The sequence below is a fragment of the Penaeus japonicus genome, unplaced genomic scaffold (assembly GCF_977035675.1).
Source record: "Penaeus japonicus unplaced genomic scaffold, GWHDUDI00000001_assembly GWHDUDI00000041, whole genome shotgun sequence".
Classification (NCBI taxonomy): Eukaryota; Metazoa; Arthropoda; class Malacostraca; order Decapoda; family Penaeidae; genus Penaeus; species Penaeus japonicus.
This window is the reverse complement of record NW_028234443.1, coordinates 18,556,854-18,567,231: the sequence shown is the minus strand read 5'-3', so window position 1 is coordinate 18,567,231 and position 10,378 is coordinate 18,556,854. Positions and strand designations below refer to the sequence as shown.

Below are 10,378 nucleotides of genomic sequence, written 5' to 3'. Positions count from 1 at the left end.
AAATATGCGGCGGCGACGACAGTGCAACGCGAGATAAGACAAAACAAGGCGAGGGGCCCCTCTGCCCCTACCACCTTCGTCTCTTGCTATTATTTGCACAAGCCAGGAAGCAGTTCGCAGAGATAAAGTCAGGCCGTGAGTAATAGCGCCGTTCGCTCCTATTAACTAGCGTTGATGATGGCACGGGCGCTGAGTCAGCCGTCGGGGTTGATTATGCCGTGACGAAAGGTAGGGGCGGAGGGAGAGGGGGAGGAGGGGAAGAGAGAGGGGAGACGGAAAGAAAGGAAAGGAAGGAAGGGGAGTTGGGAGAACGGAGTCGATGAGGTGAGGGAGACATGGAGATAAAGCTAGAAAAAAGGCAGGAAGGTAGACAAATAGATAGATAAAATGTAGGAAGGAAGGAGAAGGAAGCGTTCATAATGGAAGGACAGCTATAGAATGGAGTGATTATGGAGAGGAGGGGTGATGCGAGGGAGAAGGAGCAGGAGGGAAGGCTATGTTGGTGAGATGCAAGAAGGAAACCAAGAGGGCGGAGGAAGAGGGAAGGACACAGAGGGAAAAGGTTGAAAGACAGTCGAAGAGTAAGCGAATGGCAGGAAGAATGGGCGATACTGACTCATGTCGAAAGGATTGTTGTCTATTGAAATCTTCAGGCTAAAGCTGAGAATGTTGACGACATTAGCGCCTTCCTCTTGAAAGGAATTGATAGGGTGTGTGTTTGAGGGGGGAGGGGAGACGTGCGCGTCCTGCAGTTGTTATCAAGATTTTTTTAAAGAGATGAACATAGATCCAATATACGTACTTGTCCGTGCATATGAAAGAAGCGCACATACAAAGCACGCATTTCACATTCATTCATTTATTCCCTACCCTTCCCTCCTTCCCTCCCCCTCCCCCTCCCTTACCACCCTCTAACCTTCACTGCCCCCCTCCCTTCCTCCCTCCCTCCATCGCTCCCATGCATCAGAGAGTTGGATTTTCAAGCTGGCTTTAGGTAATCAACAGCAGTTCATTTGGAAGTGATCAACCGCTCTTCTGCTTGAGTGTGGAAGGGAGAGAGAGAGAGAGAGAGAGAGAGAGAGAGAGAGAGAGAGAGGGGGGGGAGAGAGAGAGAGAGAGAGAGAGAGAGAGAGAGAGAGAGAGAGAGGGAGAGGGGAGGGGGAGGGAGAGGGAGGGAGAGAGAGAGAGAGAGGGGAGAGAGGGAGAGAGAGAGGAGAGAGAGAGAGGAGAGAGAGAGAGAGAGAGAGAGAGAGAGAGAGAGAGAGAGAGAGAGAGAGAGAGAGAGAGAGAGAGGAGAGAGAGAGAGAGAGAGAGAGGGGGAGAGAGAGAGAGAGAGAGAGAGAAGGGGGAGAGAGAGAGAGAGAGAGAGAGAGAGAGAGAGAGAGAGAGAGAAGGGAGAGAGAGAGAGAGAGAGAGAGAGAGAGAGAGAGAGAGAGAGAGGGGGGGAAGAAGAGAGAGAGAAGAGAGAGAGAGAGGAAGAGAAGGAGAGAGGAGAGAAGAGAGAGAGAGAGAGAGAAAGAGAGGAGAGAGAGGAGAGAGAGAGAGAGAGAGAGAGAGAGAGAGAGAGAGAGAGAGAGAGAGAGAAGAGAGGAGAGAAAAGAGAAGAGAGAGAGAGAGAGAGAGAGAGAGAGAAGAGAGAGAAGAGAGAGAAGAGACAGAGACAGAGAGAAGAGGACAGAGAGAGAGAGAGAGAGAGAGAGAGAGAGAGAGAGAGAGAGAGAGAGAGAGAGAAAGAGAGAAGGAGAGAGAGAGAGAAAGAGAGAAGGAGAGAGAGAGAGACAGAGACAGAGAGAGAGAGAGAGAGAGAGAGAGAGAGAGAGAGAGAGAGAGAGAGAGAGAGAGAGAGAGAGAGAGAGAGAGAGAGAGAGAGAGAGAGAGAGAGAGAGAGAGAGAGAGAGAGAGAGAGAGAGAGAGAGAGAGCTTTGTGGTTTATATTCCTCTTGGCCGTTAATTCATGCATTCTCCGTTCGCTGGATTGGATTGCGAACTATATGAATATTAACGATGAGGAATGTTTGATTGTCTGATTCTAGAGTCGGTGGTGTAGTGGGTAGGCATTAAGCTTTATTTTTTAGGATAATTATGATTAGTAGAAGTAGTACTATTACTTTCATGATCGTCATTATTATTATTATCATTATTATCATCATTGCCACTATCATTGACCTTGTTATCACAACACAAACACACACACACACTCTTCCTTGCTCTTCTTGCTACCCGAGACAGGAGGGAGTGTTATTATTATTATCATTACCATTGTTATTATCATTATTACTTTTGTTATTGTTGTTTTTTATCCTCTTCATGACTTTTATCATCACCTTCATGAGTCCCAAAACCATCACTATTAATCATTAGTCGCAACCCCCACCATCACGTTCGACTAATTCAGCTTCGTCCGTAAGGATTTAGGTCAAACCGATATCCTGAATGTCCTTCGGGACCTGGGCTTATCCCTCGCCCCGACCTAGGAGAAGCGTGTCGATTTTTCGGGTGTTTCTTTGTTCGTTTTTTTTTTTACCTGAAGGTGCTGAGTCCTTGCTGATTCATTTTGAGTTATTTCGAGTTATTGCTAAATCATCGTTGAGCTGTTGCAAGTTCTTACGAGTCACCGCTCGCCTGGATTATTAATATTGATATGCATGGGATCCGGGCGCAGCAAATGGCCGCTTTGAGGGTCACGGGGAAATCCTGTGTTATTGATCCTTCCATGTTAAAAAATGAGGTGTTGGCCCTACTTTTTTAACCCATTTGACACGCCCATTCCTCTTCGACCACGCCTACACTTCCCCCACCCCTTCCCCTTTTCAGCCACGCCCATTTCCATCCATCCCTTACCCAGCCCACTCCAACCCCCAGCCCGACTACCATCCCTTCGGCCGCTCTCTCTTCGTTTCTGCATTTCATTTGCTCTCATCTTTATTCATTTTATCTTTGTATTTTTTAGCATCTACTTTTTACAATTTGTTTTATTGTAATGAATCAATCAACTCGACTTTTATGTTATGATGAAGGCTAATATTTGTTTCTTTGTTGTTGCAGGTACGTTCCGAGACTGAGGTAACTTCCCTCCCGTGGAGCTGTTTCACGGAGCTCCCAGACAGCTTCACTCTTGTGCTGGTAGAGTGATCGCTTCTCTCGTCATGGAGTGCGGAAAGCGTGTGCGTGGAGGGCGGCTGTGGCGTGTGTGTTGATGCTTGTCTGTTTTATTAGCATTTTTACTATTATTATTTTTGTTCTGTGTGTCTGTGTGTGTGTGATTGTCTGTGTTTGTGTGTGTTTATATTTGTGCGTGCGCGCGCGTATGTATGTGTGTGTGTGTGTGTGTGTGTGTGTGTGTATGTATGTATGTATGTGTGTGCATGTACGTGTGCTTGTGCGTGCGCGCACGCGTGTGTATGGTGTATGGGTGTGACAGTGTGTAAGCTTCTAATACCTTAGCATGCGGCCATCCATACAACCGTGCTCATCGCGCACAAGTTTCTGAATCATACGTTGCAGTAGAAGGTCTCGCTCCTCCCTCGTTAAGATTTCAGTCTTTCATCTGAGGTTTGATTCTTACTCCGGGTACCATGTCGCTATGGGTTGAATTGCAGAGATGAAAATGTGAACTCCCGTGTATTGTCGATGAGGCAAAATGTTTCCTCGATAATTAAATAATTTGGAGCCTCCTTTGTGTGTGGTGACACTAATCGTCCATGTATCATCTTTCCCCCTCCTTCCCTCCCTCCCTCCCTCCCTCCCTCCTTCGGGAAGGATCTGTCCTTAAGGCCGCAAGATGTTTGCCGAGAGAATGGAGGTTTGAGGTCATTGATTTTGAGCCGAGCGCCCTTGGCCTCGCCATTCCAAATCCGGGATTTAATGTTACTAATTAATCAAATGGCAGCTTTTCCTAGAGGGAGGTAATTGCATTATCCCCAGCCCCTCCCCCACCTCACCCCTACCCCACCCCTTCAAGACGAGTGACAAGACTCATTAGTGCGGGAGAATAAGCTGACAGTTTCAGGTATTCCCTGTGCAAGTTGCATGTGCAATTGAGAAGGGATGGGGGAGGAAAGGAGGAACGAGAAGGATAGGGGGAAGGAGGATAAGGGAGGAATAAGGAGGGAGGAAAAAATGGGGAAGAAGGGGTTGGAAGGAAGAAGGAAAGGAGGAACTAGGAGGTTAAGGGAAGAAAGGAGGAAGAGGAAAGAAGGAAGAAAGGGGAAAAAGAGGAAGAAGGAAGGGAAAGAGGAGGGAAGAGGACGGGAGAGGGAAGAATAATGTAGAAGTTGGAAGGAGGGAGGGGATATGGAGATAAAAGAGAAAAAAAGAAGAAAATATAGAACAAAGTAACAAGAACCAACAGGAAAATTACGTTACGAAAACAACAACAAATAAACAAATAGGAATAAGAATATCAAGAATAAGAGAACTCATCCGTAGAATACGAGTGAACAAAAGGACACGTCGAGAAGTAGGCAGCTTTCACACATCAGAGTCCGTGAGGAAGGAGGAGGATGGGAGAGAGAGGAGGCGAGAGAGGGAGGAGAGCGAGGGAAGGAGAGGGAGAAGGGGAAAGCGAGAGGAGAGGAAGCGAGAAGAGCGAGAGGAGAGGGAGGAGGAGAGGGAAGGGAGGGAAGGGGGAAAGGAGAGGGAGAGCGAGAGCGAGAGGGAGAGGGAAAGCGAGAGGGAGAGGGAGAGAGAGAGGGAAAGCGAGAGGGAAAGCGAGAGGGAGAGGTAGAGCGAGAGCGAGAGGGAGAGGGAGAGGGAAAGCGAGAGGGAGAGGGAGAGCGAGAGGGAGAGGGAGAGGGAGAGCGAGAGGGAGAGGGAAAGCGAGAGGGAGAGGGAGAGCGAGAGGGAGAGGGAAAGCGAGAGGGAGAGGGAAAGCGAGAGGGAGAGGGAAAGCGAGAGGGAGAGGTAGAGCGAGAGGGAGAGGGAAAGCGAGAGGGAGAGGGAAAGCGAGAGGGAGAGGTAGAGCGAGAGGGAGAGGGAGAGGGAGAGAGAAAAGGAAAGGTAAATATTAAGGTTAAGGTTAAGGAGAGGGAACCATAATTAGAGAGAATTAGACCCAGGGAGAGAGTGAGAGAAAGGAAGAGAGACGAGACGAGTCCTTTTTATTGTGATGTTTGTGTCTCCTTGTTGTTTCCTCTTAATACGTCAGCCTTAAGGAGTGAGAAGGGAAGGTTGATGATGATATGATGATAATAATAATGATGGTACTGGTGAAGGATTTATGATGATGATGATGAACTGGCCAGTAACAGTGACTTTGATGTTGCCGATGTTCGGAAATACAAGGACAGTGACCATTACATTAGCCATAGCCAAAAATATATAGGATTGGGACATTACAGATTGAAAATCTTTATATCAGTAAGAGGAATGGTAGGAAGTGCGTAATGGGAAATGATACAAAGATATCCAATGAAAGTGTTTCAGTCGATAATAGGATAATGCAAATTAAATTAGGATTTTGAAATGATGATAAGGAAACAATGTCACAATTAAGCTTGGTTAAAGAAATAAAATAATCCTTTGGAAACAAAAAATAATAATAATTATTATTATTATCACGAGTATAATAACAAACATTCTAAGAAGTAAGTAACAGTAACAACAAATATTCAGTGATCATGCCCAGGGGCGCATAGCTTACAATAATACATTTCATAGAATAATTCAGAGTAACGAGAAAGAACAGAATATAATATAAGAAAATATAGAAGGAATAGAAAACGACAATGAATGAACACAAACAAGGCGTGAGAAGGAAAGTCACTCAGGGTAAGTAAATGCCGATGACAAGAACAAAAGCATAACACAATATTATTGCGAAAGAATAAAGAACAGAGAACTTCCGAAACCTTATTTACACTCGCCCTTATCCGTGTCAATACGCAATGACGTAATTCCATAATAGAAAGAGAAGAAAAAAAATATATTAAAAAGATATAAAACGCCTTGTATTTTTATCCATGATTGAATTACAGTTGGGCGAAAAACAATGGATTCGAACGACGGGAAAGTCCAATGGACAGGCTATCTAGGCGAGGGTTTCGGACGCGGGAGATGCATTGGACGAAATAAGAAGAAAGAAAGAGGTTCACGTCGAACGAATAACAGTATTTTGTAAATAGGAGAGAGAAAGAGAAGGAAGATGGACAGGGACGGGGCAGTGACAGTGAAAGTGATAAAGAGAGAGAGAAAGAAAGACAGAGAGAGAGCGCGGGAGAGCTGGCGAGAGCGAGAGACAGAGAGCTCAAAGTGAATCTTTACCATATTCTAATGGAAGTATATGGTCAGTGAATCTGGTAGGGGGGGGGGGCGAAGGGGTATCCAACAAAAGGTCGTAACTGGACCTCCCCCTTCACCCCCACCCTCCCTCCCTCCCCTTTTCCCGCGGAAGGAAGTGGCCGCAGGAAATCCTATACGCTGAAGGCAGTTCTGACCTACTTAACCCTACGTCTTGTCGCATATATTAAGGCGAAAGGCGAGAATGAGGGGTGAGGTTGGGAGGGGAAAGGGGGCGAGGGGCGAGGGGGGAGGGGGGAGGGGGGAGGGGAGGGCATGCTATAGGCGTCGGAAATGGGATTAACGTTATAATAAAGTTCGTGTTGAGGGATGCAGAGGGAGACAACGGGAAAGGGAGAAGGACATACATCAGCAGAAAAGGGAGAGATAGACACAGGCGGACACAAAGAAACAGAAAAGAGGAGAGGGAAAGAAAGGGAAGGAGTGAGAGAAACAGCGGGAGCGGGAGCATCGAGAGAGAAAGAGAGAGATGAAGAGAAGCGGGCGGAAAAGGTGACAGTTGAGAGAACTAGAAGGAAAAAGGGATGTGAAATAGAATGAGAAGGGAAGAGAATCGAGATATGGTGTGATCCATTATGAAGTGAGTGTGATGCCTGACGTGAGGAGTGATGCTGTTGCGATGAGTGAGTGACGATTTTCTCATTCAGTGTGGTATTGTGTTGTCTAATGAGGTGTCATGTCATTTGGTGAGAGAATAGTGAGGTGATGCAGTGTCATGTAGGATAATAAGATGATGATGAGGTGATGTGGTGTGGTGTCATGCCATGTGATGAGAGAAGAGAGAGATGATGCAGCATGGTTTCCTTGTGAGATGATACGAGAATGACGAGATGGTGCGGTGTGGTGTCATGAGGTATGCTTGTGAGAAGTGTTCTGCGGTTGCCCTCTCCGAGCGCGCGACGGAGCAGCGTGGACACCTGGCTCCAGCCACACCAACTCGTCTATTTCCAGTTGCGGATCATTGATTGCAGCCTCGCTCAATGTTGCATAATTCACATAGCCTCCGCTGTACCTGCCTACCTGCTGCCTCTGGCCGCGCTCCTGCAACTTCTGTTACGTTGCAGACCCGTTATGTGAGGTTCTGCTTTGCTGGGAATGGTATCGGTGCTTAACATGCTGGCGGCGTTTGGTGAAGCTGGACAGACATGGCAGTAACGTGCGCATGTGATGCTGCTGCTGCTGCTGCTTGCGTGGGATGACTGGGCGTTGTTTGGGATGCAGGTGACGATGATGCCGGGGGGCGCGATGTTTCCACAGCCTTTAATGTGGCCTGTGCTGATTATACTGTTCTTTTTCTTCAAACAATGAGAAGTGAAAATATCGTATTTGAGTATCCCCTAAAGAGCACTCCCCTAGAAGAAAAATATTTATAAGGAAATATCACGCGACAGAAATGGACGTTCTAGAAGTTCTCTAGAATCTTCCTCCGACCTTGAGGACTACATTCTCAGTAAAAACGAGCCCCTCCTTCACTATGACCTTGCGGCAGTGACTGAGTTAGGAGACCGAAACAACGGAAACAACAATGCGTCATGAATGGCGCCGTCAAGTATATCTGCCGCTTGGTCCAATGGCGAACGCGTAATTCTATGAACCTCGTGTGAAGCATTTGGTTTCCCTTAAACGGATACGAACAAAATTAAGTTTATAAAACTATATGTAGACGGAGTGAATCGGAAAGTAATTGTTCTTTTCGTATAAATTTGTTACATGCTTCATCCCTTCACACGAATGCAAAACGCGGAGAGGGAGAGGGAGAGGGAGAGGAATAGGGAGAGGGAGAGAAGGCAAACAGGTAGTGAGGACAGGTTAAAGGGCACGTGCGCGCGTGGTGTCGGGGTGAGAGGAGTGGAGTCTCATTGCCGTCTTCAACAGAGTTGTTGAATGATGATGCCGGACTGGTAACGTGATGACTTCTCGACTATGACCGGGAAGCATGTGTCAGATTTAATGGTTTGATTATTTGTTGCATATTTATTTTAGTACATATGTTTCTTCTGTTGCAATAGTTAAATGCGAGAACCTTTTCGGTGGTGGATTTGATATGATCATTGTTCATACTGAAGTGCTGACCAAGTCACACTTCGACCTGGGCACAAATGTTGCGAGAACTTCTGCATAAGGCAAGCGTGACGAGCCGATTAGAGAAATTTATTCACTTTATAACTTTGTCGCGAAAGAGAGGAACGGAGAGCAGGAATGCGCCCATCAGAGGCAGGGTGGGGTTAGCGTAAGCGAGGCGAGACGTTAGGAACCGAAGGAGAACGGCAGTTGACACCATGTGACCTGACTGGCAGTGACATCCTGGCACCGCTCACTTGTCGGGGTGCCACCGAAGCCGGGCGGACCTCACCCTCGCCTCATTAGTCATCTGGAGGAGGTTAAGGCTCACCTCCGCCTCATCATCCACCTCGGTACCCCCCCCCCCATGCTTCCCTTCCATTCCATTCCTTTCCTTTCCTCTCTTCTCTTTCTCTTCCTTTCTTCCCTCATCCCTCCACATTCCCATCCGTTTTCCTCTCCTTGCTCCTTGTCCCCTTCCACTTCTCTTCCTTCTCTTCTCTTCTCTTTTCCTTTCTTCCTTCCCACCTCCTTCCCCTTCTATTCCCCGTCTACCTTCCCACCCCCTCTTTTCCTTAACTTTCCCCGACTTCCACATCCTCAACTCCCCCCTCTCCCCCTCCCCCCCTTCCTCCACAACCCGCATGCGGATTAAAGACGGTCATCAGGGCCCGCGGCGGTCGTCGCGGCGCCGCTCGGGTTACGGATCTTCTAGGATCTGTTGCTTGAGGTGTTGGTCGGGGAGAGCCAACGCGCGCGTGTGATGTTGCAGAACTGCTTATTTACAGGTGTTGAAAGATACTTTCATGTTATATGTATATATATGTATATATATATATGTATACATGTATATATATATATATATATATATGTATATATATATCACGCACGCGCGCTCACACACACACCACACACACACACACGCACACACACACACACACACACACACACACACACACACACACACACACACACACACACACATATATATATATATATATATATATGTATATATATATATATATATATATATATATATATATATATATATTATGCAAAGGACACACTGACAGAGTGCTTTATGTGCTCATACATATTTAGTATACTAAACATTGCGCCATATCCCCTTAAACCATGTATGTATATAGCTCAAGGCGCAGGCCGCTCTCCGTGGCGCCAGGGCGACTGATTAGGCCATGCTCTGCTATTTGTACAAACTGCGATTTCGTAGTACTCGCGTGGCAAGGCCTACGCTCGAAGGAGGATATACCTTTATTTGGGAAGCTAGCCGGAAGTAAGGTAATGAATGACGCAGTGAAGGAAGGGCCAAGACATCCCCCCCCCCCTCCGTGGTTTGACTCACGCCCGACTGACTGTACCGCTTTTCCTCTGAATGGTCGTGACGTCAGTCAGGTAGCGTTGCCTGTTTCACACATGCTAAGAGCTTAATTTGTTGTTTATAAAGTTGATATTTATAGTGTGCATTGGTTTATGGAAGTTTGAAAGCTCGAGGTCAGTAACTTAGTGACAGGGTATGTCCATGGGGCACGTGAGCACACACGGTTCTCAGAATGCCTTGGCGACATGTGGCAACGAGTGTGATGCGGTGGTTACTACAACGCAGCGAGGCTACACTCTACTACCTACTACCAGTATCACTCTACACTGTGCTCGAGATCACTCGTCTCGCTCTGCCACGTGAACTTTTTGTGCTTTGTGTCGACGTGGAAAAGTATATTTATTTTTTCATCAACGCGGTCGCAAGATGGCAAGCACCTCTTAATGACAGGAGTGTAGGCGCCTTGGCCAGCGCACGTCACAGTCCTCGCTTTGCCTTCGGTGCTCTTAGTGTTTGGCCAGACTTGACCCTTGTCACTGTGGAGAGTGTCACACGGCTGCGTCGCCTCCTAGCGCTGTTACCTTACGGCTGCCATCGCCACTAGTGTGTCTCAAGGAGGGTCTCGTGTGGGGAAGGAGAGAGAGCCTTTCGGAAAGGGAAGGGCATAGAAAACGCGATGCG

At 47.2% G+C, this 10,378-nt stretch overlaps 1 protein-coding gene across 9 annotated transcripts in view; it reads left to right on the top strand.

The window, feature by feature from the left end:
- pico (ras-associated and pleckstrin homology domains-containing protein pico) overlaps positions 1-10,378 on the top strand; it is a 173,028-nt gene that overhangs the window by 146,466 nt on the left and 16,184 nt on the right. For 5 of the 9 annotated variants that reach the window (XM_043006182.2, XM_086534271.1, XM_086534268.1 and 2 more), the window contains exon 3: positions 3,046-3,123. The exons of 3 other annotated variants lie outside the window; for them this stretch is intronic. In XM_043006182.2, the coding sequence (XP_042862116.2) occupies positions 3,046-3,123 (78 nt within the window). The remainder of the gene's footprint in view (positions 1-3,045; positions 3,124-10,378) is intronic. One more of the 9 variants, XM_086534270.1, reaches the window with a different exon arrangement.